At 38.2% G+C, this 15392-nt stretch overlaps 1 protein-coding gene and 1 long non-coding RNA gene across 3 annotated transcripts in view; one reads left to right on the plus strand and one right to left on the minus strand.

Annotated features, from left to right (window-relative positions):
* Positions 1-636: 636 nt before the first annotated feature.
* LOC148910063 (sacsin-like) lies at positions 637-14916 on the minus strand. Its single transcript, XM_089032153.1, is given in 10 exon segments — positions 637-1494; positions 1567-1852; positions 2257-5007; positions 5010-8458; positions 8654-10450; positions 11129-11276; positions 11843-11953; positions 13476-13564; positions 14433-14544; positions 14792-14916. Coding segments are annotated over 8 exon segments (8631 nt in total). The 5' UTR covers positions 14437-14544; positions 14792-14916; the 3' UTR covers positions 637-1494; positions 1567-1570.
* LOC148910064 (uncharacterized) overlaps positions 13430-15392 on the plus strand; it is a 50893-nt gene continuing 48930 nt past the window's right edge. For both annotated transcript variants that reach the window (XR_016120127.1, XR_016120128.1), the window contains exon 1: positions 13430-13787. This is a non-coding gene — a long non-coding RNA (uncharacterized LOC148910064). The remainder of the gene's footprint in view (positions 13788-15392) is intronic.

The following is a 15392-nucleotide window of genomic DNA, read 5'->3' on the forward strand; positions in this document are numbered from 1 at the left end:
GAGAAAATCCTTGGAATTTCAGAGTGTTCGTATTATTGGAGTTGTGCATTCTTTTGACTTTACCGTTGGTATTTGTGAATATTTAGACACTGATACGAGGCTAACCCTGTGCAAATGAGTCTGTAATCAAGGAACACAGCGGTAATTTGGAACTCGAAAATGATCTATTGATACTTTAGCAATCTGAGACTTACTCGTGCTATTTTCATAAACATGAGAATTCTGTGTCTGCGAGCTGCACGTTGAAGTTTGGTTTCTCGCTGCCGCCAGTCAAAAATATGAAATGTACCGACTGATTAGGTTTGATTGACGGCAGCGGAAAACCAAATTTCAGTGTGCAGCTCACAGACACAGAGCTCGCAAATTTATGAAAATTACAGTAACGGAGTTCTAACCCAAGTAACAGGAGTTGAATTTTAGAAGTGGGGGAAGAGTAACTAGAGGGCAGAAAACCTGGAAAAAACTCTTGAAGTACAAAAGTTAAGGGACTTTGAACCAGTAAACACTCTGCGTACATTAAAGGGTACATCCCGGATCCAACAAGACCACGTGAACAGAGGTAAGAAGCCCGGGTTTTAAAAACTTGATTTAAAATGATGATATCGGCGGTTTTCGAAGCAAGCAGGAAATACAAAATTCCTCATCAACATAAAGTTTAATATCATTACGTTAATAATATATTAATAATAACAAAACTAATCGAAAATGCAATTAAAGAGGGTAAATAGATGTGAGAGCATTGCTTAAAAACCCATGGCTGTCCATTCTTTATTAAATGGTGATGATGGTGAACTTTTTCTGGTTGTACTAGACCCTAAAGAAATTAACAATTGTATATTTTGAGTGTTTCTAAAACTAATATATATATATGTTTAAATGAATTGCCTATATAACATCATTTCCCCTTTTTCTAAAATGTGTAAAATTTATGTAATATAAAAAATTTAAGTATTTTACTTAGTAATTTGAGAAAATCAAAAAAAACAAAAACAACAAACAAAAAAATATAAAAAAGTGCCATACAATTTTGTGCATATGTATAAGATCTACAAACGTGCTCCTTCGGGCAGCTGAGCTTTCTCTAAAAGAAAAGCAGGGCTCTTGGCACGAGATTGATTCACAAACTTTCGACAATGTTTAATTTCTCTCCAGTTTTCCTGATTGATAATTGTCTTACTAGCTTAACTGAATAACACTGGAATCGAACACATATAACTAAAACTATCTGTAATTGATTAAAACGTATGAGAAGTTGCACTAAATCTATTAAAAGTTAACCGAAATTTCTATAATCTAAAGATGCAATCATAGCTTTGAACTCTTTTTCCACGAGTTTTCAAGGGTTTTCGCTGTCATTGAATCTGAGTCTTTTTAGGCTTGCATTGGTTAAAATTTGTTAAGAGATGTATGGAAAACTAAATCTATTAAAAGTTAATCGACAGTCATATACTTGACGTTGTTAGACGGTGAGAATCTTTTTCATCTGTTTTCATGCTGAAATTTAAAAAAATGAAAATTAGTTTAATGTCCATCTTCAGCTAATTATACGTTGCATAAGGTACTCACCTGCTCAGTCTATGAACTTTGATGCCACCTCCTGGACGATGGCTAATGCAAGATCTATTGCCTTTGATGCCATTGAACTAGTGTATACATCATGGGGTATGTTGGGATACCGTACTCGGTCTGGATAACGCATGCGTGTTGAATCTCCAACAAGACTTTCAAGCTTTGAGGCCAACCTGCTCAAGTTATCATTGTTTAGGTCATGAGCTATCTTCCTCAGATCGTGGACGTTGGTTTTATCAGCATCTATTGAATACTGTGCTGCTTTCAAGGCTTTCTCTGCGGACTGAATGAACAGATATTATCTTCAGAAATGCAAAATATGATAAAATAAAATATCTCCACAAAATATTTGTAAAAATAACAATATGGATTCTTAAGACCTACTTGCTTAAATCTGCGTTTCCTTTTCTTAATTCATCGTCATATCATTATCAATATCATCATTATCATCATCATTGTTGCATTTATATATTTTACGTCTACGGCTAAAGGCGTGCAATTTTTTATGCAAAATACTTATTGAACCCTTGACGTGGTAGCAAGAGGCAGAAACGCAGTGTTTATTAGAAAGTTGACACATTCTGTTTTGTCTTGGTTGCAAAGAACGGACTTCACGTAATACGTACAATAAAAAGACTCAAACAAATTATGAATCATAAATCTAGAGAAATAGAAACCCCTTCATACCTGATGGCACTTGAAGCACGCCCATTCGTACGAGGTTCTTTGATATTCTACATCGTTACTTGCTGCTTCCAGATCTGCTTTCGCTTGTTTGTACCACCTTCTTGCTTCACCAGGTTGAGGGTTACGTCTGTATGACCTCCAAGAAAAAGTAGAAAAGCCACCGCCACGATTGAAAGAGGATCTTTGGCTTCCATGACGTTGAGCTCGGTTATACCAAACGTCAAAATTGCTGTCAAAGTCTTCTGTTTTGTATTCCTGCTTCATTCGTTCAATTTCTGATAGAATAAACTCGAAAATTTCCCTGCAAAAGGTTTCATTTCCTGGATTCTTATCTGGGTGCCACTTAAGGTACAAACGCTTTACGATCTTCCTTCGTTTCTCTTTGGGTTGCTTCCAAGCCTCTTGGAGAATTCTTCTGATCTCTTTTCGAATTTCATCAAAATTGGCAGGCTTTTCATCTCGAGAACCAGTAAAGGGTTCTATTTCTAAACACTCACTGTTGCCCTGGCGGCTCGGGCGGTAGAACTTGTACAAGTCTGCTGCGTCTACAACAATTGCTTCTTTGTCTTTCCCGATATCAATTCTGTATTTTCTTAAGCTTGGTTCTGTGTTTGATGGTTGTCCGTCCTCGATGACTTCTTCGATGACAATTGCATAGATGTAGGTTGGGGTGCCATCTTCTCCTCGAAGACTTGGATCATCTAGCTCATAACCAACGTACTCACCAGGACTGAACACTGTGAAGTCATCCACCAGCAAGTGATGGTCTGTAATATGAATGAAGCTGCCAGGTGTAGGAAGACAAGTTGCTTCAATTTTCAACACTGAGTTGTCCTCGCGAATCTTAAGTCCATCCAAGAGTTCCTTTATTTCGCAGGGCTGTGAGGACAGCAATGTCGGAAGATGAACCAGCATTGTTTTCAGAAGATGTCCCGTTATTCTATCTATAATTTCAGCCACCACTGAAACGTACTTAGGAAGATCAGCTTCCTTTTCGATGTATATCTTCCACACTTTTTCACCCTCTTCTTCCGTTTCTTCCTCGAAGCAAGAAACATTTGCTTCACTCCCAGGTATTGCTCTACCATTGTACACAAGCGTCGTCCGAAGGTTAGGAACGCTGTACACATGAATGCATCTCAACCTTTCTTGTACCAAGGCAGGGATATCTGTGCTGGTCTCTACATCACTATTATAGTCAGCATGTTTGATCAGGCGTATCATTCCATAACAAAACTCACTTGATCTCAAAACCTGTCGGAGGTCCTGTGCTGTACTGGAACAAGGAACAGCCTCGTCCCCGTCCATTAATGTTTCATGAACCACTGACGTAAGCATACGAGGACGAATGGATTGAGAAAGTTTTTTCAACAACAAGTCATCATTAGCAACGTTTAATCCACATTCAGAGAGCTTGACCAGGATTAAGTTGTTGAAATGTTCAATTCTTTCTTTAAAATGAGGAGCATCATTGTACAAAATATCTGTAGATCTTCTCAAAAACACCATATTCTGGGCTTGGTTATCAGGATTTCGCATTACTCCTGGCAAGTACAGTTTTAAGCCTTCAGCGGGTGTTCCTTGGTCGTCTTTAGCAATTATGTCAAAAAGGCCTTTGGTTGCCTTAAAGGTATTGGATATCTGGTTAGGATCCAGTTTTTGGTTAGCAGTCTCCACGTGTATGCTTCTCAGAACCTCTGCATACTGTGCACAAGTAACAACAGTGGTTGTTCCCAGATTTTCAAACAATTTGACATACGGTGTTAGCTTTGAAGGAATCTTGTACAAGTATGGAAGGATTTCCTGGTCTGAGGTGAATTCGACGACTACTTGGTTTGGATAAACGAATTGTTGGCCATCCTTTACTACAACACAACGAATATTCTGAAGGATACTTATTAGATGTTCGTTACCAATGTAGTTTTCTTGTAGGTACTCGTAAATATTGGACATTATTTTCATTGTTTTTTCGAGACTTTCTTTGTTTGTAGTTTGCTCGTCACCTACAGAAGTGTTTCTTGCGTTGAAGACATTGCAGATATTTATGCAGTGATCGACTACCATACCAACAGTTGGATTTTGAAAAATGCCTAGTCGTCGAGCAACTTCTTCTGTGTAAGTCTGACGTTCATTTAACTGACTTCCTTCCTCGTATTTAGGACTGAAATGATGGTAAGAGTACAGTGGGTTGACATCTCTTGGTAAGAGGTTAGCAGTTGTCCAGGTAATATATTGGTTCTTGGAGGCTACAGAGCCTTGAAAGCAAATACACGGCGAACCAGTTTTCCCCGTGCCATACTGCTCGTGGACGCCTTGCAGACTAGGTTCGACGACATAAGGAAAGATGAAACATATTTCCTTAACATCATCCAGTAGCTTGCTGGTTGCAATGTTCTCAGATTCGAAGAGGTAAGTTATCAAAGCTTCCGATTTCTTTCTTGTTCCATCATCTAGCCTTGTTTTGGCTTCAATTTCAACTTCTTTGGCAAATTTCAGGAACTGTGCATCACTAACTTCATAGATGAGTCCTATCCGACGTAGAAAGGGTAGCCATTCAGCCTCACAAAACGGTTCTGGTGGAAACATCTCTTGGTTGTTTTTAAACATTGCAACAAAAACTTTGTTTGATGGATCATAAAAGGAAGATGCTGTTTTTAAAGCCCCATCTTGTGCTGTCATAAACTTCATTTGGAAGAGCGCTTGACTGAGTTTTGCCAGTTTTGCCAGTTTTTCTTTTTTCTTTATTTTCTCATCACTTCATCTAGCAAGGTTACATAGCATGGCGCAACCACTTGTCGTAGTAATGCATCATTCCAGTTACTCCTGTAATCATCACTTCTGTTATCTCGCCAGAGATTTCTACGATCCTCGTGGTTTAGAGCAAAATGTCCATTAATGTGAACTGGAAGACCGGTTTTGAAAGGAAGGGGAAGAAAACAAAAGGCTTTTCCCTGAGTATCTTGGTGATCCTCCGAAGAACTGATCAACGATGCCACTCCACCACGTGGTAATAGACCAAGATCTCCTCTTTCAAATGCTTCTTCAATGTTGTCTGGGATATCCTCTTGGTTTTCTAAGCCAATTTGCTGTACGACAAACCATTTCTGTTTCAGACCTCTACTATCTTTCAGTTCCAAGACATAGGAAACTTTCTTTAAAGGAATGTCAGTCACTGATATTTCCCCTTTTCTTAGACTTTCTCCAATTCCTTTGACATACGAAGAAAAGTCTGTTCTTTTCTTTTTATCTTTTGTCGACAGCGAGGATTGGGCTCCATACAATTCACTCAACTTTCCAGTTTCCTTGTCAATCTCACAAATTGAAACTTCATTCACGTTGTTAACAAATAGGAGAACCTGAAAAAGCTCATTTTCGAAGTCATCAAGAAGTTTCTCCAGATTTCTAGTTGTCATCGCCTTGTTACTTATCTTGGACGTACTGGCCATTTCTTTATTTCGAAGTGGCAACCGAAACATTGTGGCATTAGTTAGTGGACAGTATTGGTCAAGATCGTAGCAAGGAAATACATCAGGAAACTTTTTTCTCAGTGTAGGAAGATCAGTGCACATCATTCCTGGATTTGAGGCATCTGCGTCAGGTATGAACTTCAGATTGGGGTCAAACACGCACATTACTTCCCCAATCTCGTCTCCTTGTGACATAAATGTTGGCGCGTCCGTAAGGTGATACACTGCATTGAACCCCACACCATACTGACCAGTTTTGTTTGGATCATCTCCTTTACTTCCTTCACCAAGGTTTTGTATTCCCTCGATGTCACTCTTTGTGAATGGTGCGTTGTTGTAAACGCACAACGCAGGCCCTTGGAGGGGCTTCCAGCACTCTTCAAAGACTCTCTTATCTCGATGTTGCCGTGGATCATTGATAAAACATACTTTTGTTGCTTTAGCATCGTCTGCGTTTTGGAGAAGTTCCTTCAAAATAGACTCATCACATGGATATCCCGTAAGTATGCGCTTAAGCCTGTTGGTGAGTTTCTCTTTCTGCCCAAATGGAATCCCTATGGGCGTTACGTGCTGGCGAAGGGTCTTTTGTCGAATTGTCTTCGCTCCAAGTGTGATGCACGACTGTGGTGATACACCTTCATTTATATAGCTAACATCTGGTTCACTGGGCATCCAATAGCAGTCCTTCACACATACATCTGTTGACGGTTTCATGATTTCATCAGAATCAAGTATAAAAATACTCCCATATTCATCTATTGCTTCTTTTGCACTAACACCTCCATTTACCATGACTTCTGCCAGTGAGTTCAAAACACTTTTTACCTGGGCAAGATCCTCAGTAACTGGACTCTTTCCATACTTGTTCTTCACCATTTGAAGAGTTTCGATATAGTCTTGTATCTCAAAAGATTTCCGAACACCGACGGTCTCGAATAGCTCGCCAAAGCTCTTCTTATAGCAATCTGGCAATTGGCTTAAATATGGCGGATAGATGACATTGGACGAAAGTGCCAATTTTCTGGCTGAAAACAGCTGCTTTCCCACAAGAATAAAATCCAGTGGTGACAGAAGCTCTCTTACTTCATCTCTTCTATCTTTTAAAGCGATCTGAAAATATTCATAGATTTTCTCCAATACCTCCCTAGTCCTCTGTTCATCCAAGTCGTTGTTTTCTTGGAAAGTTTCAATGACGTTGTAAAGATGGCTGATCACATCTTGAAGTAATGGTTGCTTATCCCAATGAAAGCATTTGGACACTCTGGAAACAAGTCGTGCGTCAACCAGGAGCTTGACACTTCCAACAAGGTTGATAAATTCATGCGATGTAACATCTTTTGGGCAAGCAAAATGTCCATTCGCGATTTGTTTCAAGGGAAGATGCGTTGAATATGTTGCTGGCTTCTCCATTAATACTGGGATCCAAGGAATAGAACATAAACGCTCTTTCAGCCTGAATTTTCCTAGTTTGACTTTCTCTTCAAGCAGCGAAGGGTTTTGTTCTAAAAGCTTTAGAATAGCTTGGAACTTTACTTTTTCTTTGCTTGAAACTTTGCCTTTGTATTTGATTGCTTGTTGCAGCCCAGCAGACATTAGTATATCATTGGCAGTAACAGATTCTGTTCCTCTTAATCCTAGCTTTCTCAGGTGTGAAAGAACGTCAGGTCGTGAATAATAGGACTTTTCCTCTGGAAATACATCTTCGCCAAAAAATACTTGTTTCAAGAGAACTCTTTCAGGATCAAACAGCTTGCTAGGTTTCTTTCTTGAGTTACCGTTGGTCAATACAAATGATAAATACCGCAGCTTTTGTTTGATGCTCTTGAAATCCTCCCCATCAAAAATACCAAATCGATCAAGGGTGTATTTGACCAATTTATCGAGTTCGTTTGGACAGTATTTATTTTTCAGAGCATCGTCCAACATTATCTTCAAGAGATCGTTGTGAGACATGGGCTTAATGTCAAGCAAATCTGCCAGAACACTACTGCTGTGATCTCTCAAGTCAAGTAGCTCAGTGAAAACACGTACAGGGGGTAAACCATCAAGTGGAGCACCAATATTCACACCAGTCACTGAAACAATTCGAGACTCTTTTCCTCCACTGCCGGGATGTCTTTCAAATAGCGGTAAGGTTAGAAGCAAGTTGAAATCTAACTCCTTCAATGGCGATGACATGCTTGATAGAAATCTTCTGAATGAACGAACCTTGTCAACAGGTAGTCCTCTCATCTTCTGTAAAAGGTAGTTCTTTTTATGGGGGCTTTTGAAAATGACTCTCATGGCATTAAGTACTCCCTTTGGAGTTGGTGGATTAACGAAAGAAGGAACTAATCCCGGATAGTACCGTATGGACTCTGGAATATCTTTCAAGATGGTTATACCAAGATCCTCCAAGACGTGACCTACTGACTCGTCAATACTTTCGCCGTTGAAAGAAGCAAGAACAAGACTGGACGGTCGCTGAATTCTTGCAAGCTGTACTTTAACTCGTTTTGTCAGCGGAGACAGAGGAACAAGAGGAAGCCCGATAAATGCATCTAAATCAGACGCCTTCTGAGCAAAATGTCTACCAAAATACTTCCACAAGGTCTTCATCCATTTAATTGTTGGGTGGTTGAATATTCCAGGGTGATAGGTCACGTGATCTTCTGAACCTAACCAATCAGAAGGCAGTGTTTGGCGGAGATGCTGTTTAACAGCTTCTTTGTCGAAGTAACATAACTGTGTATAGCCTGCAAAAAAAGGGATACTTTTAATAATCCATCTGAATTTCGAACAAAATGTTTTAACAAATACAGGTTCAATTACAGTAACTATAATTAACACTAATCGATTATATCAATGTGGGAAATTATTCTGGCCGTGGACATCAGCATCATCATCAATCATCATCATTTATGGCACTCAATTTCAGTCAGTTTAATTACCTTTCTTGACTGCATTTTTCAATTGCTCTGTTACAATGTCATCCAATTCTGTATCCAAGAACATTCCCTGTAACCCTGGCAAAAGTGACTTTGGGTGTTCAACGGAATCAATGTAAATTGGATCATCCCTTCTTCCTCTAAATGTAGTGAATGTCTTGTCAGATAAGGGAAGCAATTCGAGACCTTTAAGATATGTGAATTTATAATCACTGAGAACAAACTTCAGAAGTAGGATCTTGTCCTGGTGACTCAAACAGGAGTAGAAAGATGGATATGCCTTTAAACTATTTCTCAATATCTTTGGGGTGACATAATTTATAGTACGGAATTCCTGCAGGGCTGTTTTTACGTGTGCTGGAGCTGTGACAACCTTTTGGCCCGTTCTGTTAAGAAGGTCAATCACAATTCGCCTCATGGACTGATCACTTTTCTCTAGACTGTCGAGTACAACCTCTTTTATTTTGCACCAACGTCCACCATTAGCATCCGTGTGCAGTACTTTAGATTGCAGCAGTATATCAAACAATGGCTGCAGAATGCTCTTCCATTTTACATCAACTTTGTTTACGTCAGGCCATGCACTGTACGCATCACTTGTGGTCATCATTGGCCATAGTTCCTCTTCTGACAAACATGTAATGACATGGAGAATAAGCTCAGCGTAGGCCTTGGGCAGCACTTCTTGCAACAACCCTTTGTTCCACAGTAATGACTTGTCTGTCAAGGGCTGAATTGTTTCATCTTGATCAGCACTTGGCCATTTCAGATGACGACGGTTTTGACTCAAGGCAAAGAAGCCATTAACATGAACAGGCAGACCTGTCAGGTTTTTGTTTTCTAGCGGTAAAGGTAAGAAGCAGAAAAGGTGACCCTGTGGCTTAGCATCTACATCGTTTTCATTTGTGCTGTAGTTCATAACTTCATCATCATCATCGTCGTCGTCGTCGTCGTCGTCGTCGTCGTCGTCGTCATCATCATCATCGTCGTCATCATCATCACCGTCATCATCATCGTCATTCGCACATTTCCCATCATCATCACTATCCATGTTAACATCTTCCTTTCTACGGTCTTCTTGCTTCATTTGTGACTGAAGAGGTAGGGCGACACCAACCAATGGCAAGTAGCTGAGCGATTCATCTGTCATCAAAGCTTTTATCTCTTGAATCACATCAGATCCACTAAAAAACAGTGTGACGATAAACGCGGAATGCTCTGCCTTACTGCTTTCCCCATTGTTGTAGTGTACTGTCTCAATGGTAAGAGTGTAACTTTTTTTCACCTCAGGAAAGGACGAACCTTTGGAAAGATCTGAAATATTTTTTTCTTTATTTATTTTGAATTCTTCTCTAGCTTTCCTGACATCTGCCAAGCAGTGGTCTGAGATCCCGACATGGAATAGTTTTGTAGGCTGTGAAGAGTGTGCCTCTCTCTCGTAAACTTCAATCCGTTCAATATTCATCAAGAAAAGTAGAATCAAATGAGCATCTTTTTCAAAGCACTCGAACAATCCTTTCATCCTTTCTCGTGAATAAATGGTATCTGACAACTTGGAAGCTTCTTGTCTTAATGGCAAACGAAAGAGTGTCCCTTCATAGCTACCTCGCTTAAAGGAGTCATCAGTACAGCCAAGAACTCCCTTGTAAGGAGCAAACTGATCGGAGGTCGTACGCATAATTCCTCGGTCTTTTCTCAAGTGCCATTTTCGACCTGATCTTTTACCATCGCTATCATTGAAGTATTTCTCCTCGGGATCAATTATTCCTACACTATCACCACTGATAACACTTGGAAGATCTTAATTAAAGAAAACATGGATTGAAACTAATAACAATCTTCAAGTTTTACGATATAGCTAAAACAATGTAGGTTTTAATACCTTGTTTTATTGCAGGGTTCACACAGAAATAGTCCCCTTCACAGTTCCCTGCGCCATCTAGAAAGGTAGCCGTGCCTTTGCATCGAAGCTAGACGAACGATGAGCTTGCAATAATAGAAACATGTGAATAATTTTCCAAGGTGTTCGTTCACCGTTCATCTCGCTTCGATGCAAAGGCATGGCTGCCTTTCACGATGGCGCATGGAACTGTGAAAGGGACAACAACTGGAAAAGAAAGTTCCATGATTTTCCTAGGATTATTCCAAAACATTTAATTTCATGCCCCACATTTCTTTGTTTCGGTCGCATTCGTATTTTAAATGGTCATCTGTATGGTACATGATTATTAAATTAAACACTATAAAACAAATTGGCAAAAACTTTGAATTCCATAGCTTTTCCGACCGGCAATGGAAACTCCAAAATTCATGACCATGTATTGCCTGGATTGCCTTCTTACATATTTATTGAGTGTATACAAACTTCAGTTGTGCACAAGATGCCTCTCAGCCAAACCTTTAACGTTGAAAAAAGGTCTGGAAGATTTCTTTATTTCATTAGGTTTTTTGATATTGAAAATGGCGTCTAATACAAACCTGTCATGTGGAAAACAGATTTAAACCCAAGACCAAACCGTCCAACTTTCGTCGGGTCCTTTTCCTTGATGCTGTCACACAACATACCAATGCCGTCCCAGTCTTCATCAGTAAACTTGGCATCGTTATAGGCATATAATGCTGGACCCTAAGTGACCAATATTACTTGCAGTAAGTATAACCCGTATAATACAATGAAATTTTGTATCAATTATTGTTGGCAAAATACCCTGGGGGGGAAGGGGGGACGGGGGATTCTTAACCCTAAGAGATACGAGGATCATACCCGATACTCTTACTCTGGCGATGCCCCCTCCCCAAGGCAAAATATCATTTGCAAAGCTGAAAATATCCGCTTCCCCAATAAATGAAAAAATAAATAAATAAATAAATAAATGCAAAACAAAGTAACTCTCGCAAAAATCCTAGCTACTTGCTACTAATTATTGTTCAAAACTTACACCTACTTGCAAGAACGTTGTCATACGAAAATAGAACATTGGTTATTTATTGGGATAGGAATTATATTAAAAAACGAAAGAAGATCACTGAAGCTGAACTTTTTCTTTTGTCTTTTAATGTATTCCTTTCTCACTAAATTACTAATGTTCTATTCTTGTATGTCAACCTTAAGCTTCTTGCAAGTAGGTTTAAAATAGTATATTGTTAAAAACTAAATTGAAAATCATACACAATAATAAGAATATAATTTACCTGGAACTTATCAAGTCCTGGGTGTTTCAGGTATTTGGTTCCATATGAATGATGGTCATACAGGAATTTGACCTCTCTAGCATCAGCATCTTCAGCATTTTGTATAAGTTCCTGTAGACCAGGTTTTATTTTTTAATTTATTCGAAAGTCATTGACAAGCAAGAAATTATTAATTATTTTAATTGTTGGATTTTTTGTCCCCCCTACATCCCCTCTTTTCGCTAGAGAATTAAAAGGGCGACCACAGCCTGCTTCGACGATTCAGCGGCCATCTTGGATCGCAAGGCATTATGGATTTTCCAGGGGACCAATAAAGCTTTGTTACAGTAATGACGTTGATTGATATTAACAGCTCACCACAAGAGAATACAACTAAAGATGAATTAAGACGCCACATGACTATTACCAATAAACTGAGAAAGACAAACACACGAAACTCTTTATATTTTCTGTCATCTTCGTTTTCAGTTCAGCGTTTTGCTCCCTGGCCGCCGTATCGTGGAAGTAGGAACTAAAGAGCAGGCGCATGTTTCATCATTGCCGCCATCTTGGTTGACGAGGCATTGGCTATTTGTTGAGTTAGCGGTTGAGTTGCGCTTGAGTTGAGTTTGAGTTGCGCGATGGGAGGCTTTTACCTGTCCTAGAAAATACTTCTAATTTCATTTTCCGTTGAAAATATGCTTTAAATTGCGAAATCGCAGAATGTTACCATTCCACTTCACATAAGTCTTTTTATCAAACATTTGCCTACAAGAGTTGTCGTTCGTTTGGCCATCACCCCACATCTTTATCATATGGTAATCTCACCTTATTTTGAAGCAAGTTTGAGCTGGCTTTCGGCAATTTTTTCGAATTTTAAAGCTTAAAATCATTGAAAACTTGCAGTTGTAATTGCAGAAAGACATCTTTTAAAACAATACGCCATCTTGGTTAGCACAGGAAGCAGCACCACATCATTATGTTATATTACCATTATAAATATGGTTCGTGTTCTTCTCGTGAACCTTTTGAACATGATTATAATGTAGAGTAACAAGCAAGCAGTGTGACCTACCGGTACGTAGTTCAACCGGAAGTCTTACCGATATGTCTCTTGGTAGGTAGATCGAGTTAAGAATATTAAAAACAAGTTAATGTGTATCATCGTCAGAATGAGTTTGTTGATAAACACGAAGTATCGCTTTTGCTTTATTATAATATGGGTGAGTTATTTCGGGCTGCCGGAAGTGGTTTTCACTTTTTCGCAGCTCCTTTTTCGAACTAGAGAAAAATTAAATAACTTGAAGCAGTAAACTAATGAATTTGTTTAAAAAATATCAAAATATTAAAGACAAAAAGGATGAATAAACAAATACAAAAAAATATGTGACAAGATCATTTACGAAACTCTCACTCAAACTCAACTCAACCGCTAACTCAGTGATTATCCTGTCTTGGTTGACGATAACAAAGCATTCCTCATTAGCTTCTCTCGTTAGATCAACCAATATGGCGGCTGTTTCATTGTTATTCATATCTCAAGGGATTTTGAGTCATACTGGCTAGTATGCATTGTGTTCACGTAAAAAGCGCATTTTCAATACATGCGAGACATGCTAGTCAGTACAGCCTAGCCAAGAATACAAAGGATTACCTTGAGTATTTGACCATCATCAGGGTATTGATCAAGAATTTTTTTGATCTGTTGGATAAGAGATGGTTGAACTAGGCCAAAACCTTTGCCTAAAAAAAGGTTAATATAACAAACTTAAACCTTATACACAGGCTTACTAGACGAAGTATCTGTGGGTTCGGTTGGGAACCCTGTGCCATTAGTTGAACTACCTCTCGGTCTTTCTTGTGCGACAAAAGTCTCCTCGCTCCTCTTCCAACGAAGGCTGAACATCAGGCTTTCAAAAATTCAGAAAACCTTCTACGACCAAGTTAGCAGTATCGACGATTATAGGTTAGGTCGATGTGTTACCATTAATTTATTATTTCTATATAATATATGTCCAGTGCCGTTGACTGTCAAGTATATCATTTGAACACATGTGTTTTCTTCAACTGATTCTAAAGTTTCTTCAAGTTTAACAGACACCTACATAATTTTGGTTTCTTTCTAGTACTTTTATGTTCTAATGGTAGCTTTGTGGTCTGTTTATATTTATCTATTAATATTTTTTAAACCTTATATCTGGTTTAAATGTGTAGCTAGTAGCTTCCGCGGATATTTTGGATTTATTTTGAAGTAAACTTTTTCACTCCTTCGGTTATCTAGCTTTATTTTATTTTTCTTATTCGTAATTTTATGGCACTGTCAGTTTAGTCTTTGTAATTGTATCTTTAGTGACTGAAGATGTTATGGACTATATGCCTAAACATGTTTTTAAACCAGTTATTTTAAGAAATAACACGTTTTTCTTATATTTCAAAGGTATTATTTCAGGATTAATTTATTCAGTTTTCTAAGAAATGATTTGTTTACGCATGAAGCCACATAATTATAAATTATAATACTGAATTTAAAAAAAAAAAAAACAACAACAGCAAATAAACAAACAAACAAAAAAACAAAAAACACAAAGGATATCTGAGATTTCAAACTTACTCATTCTAGTTGCAGTCAACACAGGCCATATTTTTCGTGATTTTCCCCCAGATATACTCTTCACTCGCTAGACAAGGCGAGCGCTAGTCAATATGCTGTTTTGGAGGTTCGTCTGTCAGAGGTGGAAGTAATTAATAAATAAAACTTTGTTACTACCATATAATAACGGTATTAAATAGAAAAATATTTCTAATACCAACTAAAGCTTCAGAAAAGAACTTTCCTGTAGAATTTCATATGGTAGAATTTCACTAATATTATTTTTCATGATCTTGATAGGCCTATAGCTTCTTATCGACTGTATAGTTCAAACTTTAAAGCCGAGTTATTGAGTTTATCGAAACTGCAAATTTCCTTACCTGAAGAAGCAGCACCCAACTCAAAAATAACCCTGCTTTTGATTAACCCAAATAAATTCTTCGACCAAAGCTATGAAGGAAGAAAAAATCGGTCTACGCTATACATCTTTTCCGGCTTCCAATCAATATTTCCAAGAAATGACACCACATGACGCTCCTGTGACGTCACCATACGTCACTATACTAAAACACATGTCGAATACCATAAATTTATCCGCTATAAATTTATATGCGCGTGTTATTATATCTGGCCTTTAGCTGATTGATCGAAAACATATAAAAAATATAATTTAGACAAAAACGTATTAGAAATGAATATGAAATTATTATTTTTTTCTTTAGCATTGCGAAATAATCTGTTATTGCAGAGGAATGACATGGGTATAAAATTAGGTAGTGTTGGGCTTCCTATGGTGAGCGTTCTCGTAAGCGACCACTTTAGTTAAATTATGAGCTGACTGTTCCATAACTTTTTACCCATTTTTGGGGAAAAGGCGCCCAGATATATCATTTATTCAATGATTTGACATTTTACAAGGTTCCTTTGATGACTTCGTCATTTTATAAACTAGATAGATATTTTCACCGCTATAGTATTAGA

Source organism: Actinia tenebrosa, unplaced genomic scaffold, assembly GCF_029948245.1.
Source record: "Actinia tenebrosa isolate PJP-AT-01 unplaced genomic scaffold, QUT_ActTen_1.0 PGA_scaffold1__47_contigs__length_23844297, whole genome shotgun sequence".
Classification (NCBI taxonomy): domain Eukaryota; kingdom Metazoa; phylum Cnidaria; class Anthozoa; order Actiniaria; family Actiniidae; genus Actinia; species Actinia tenebrosa.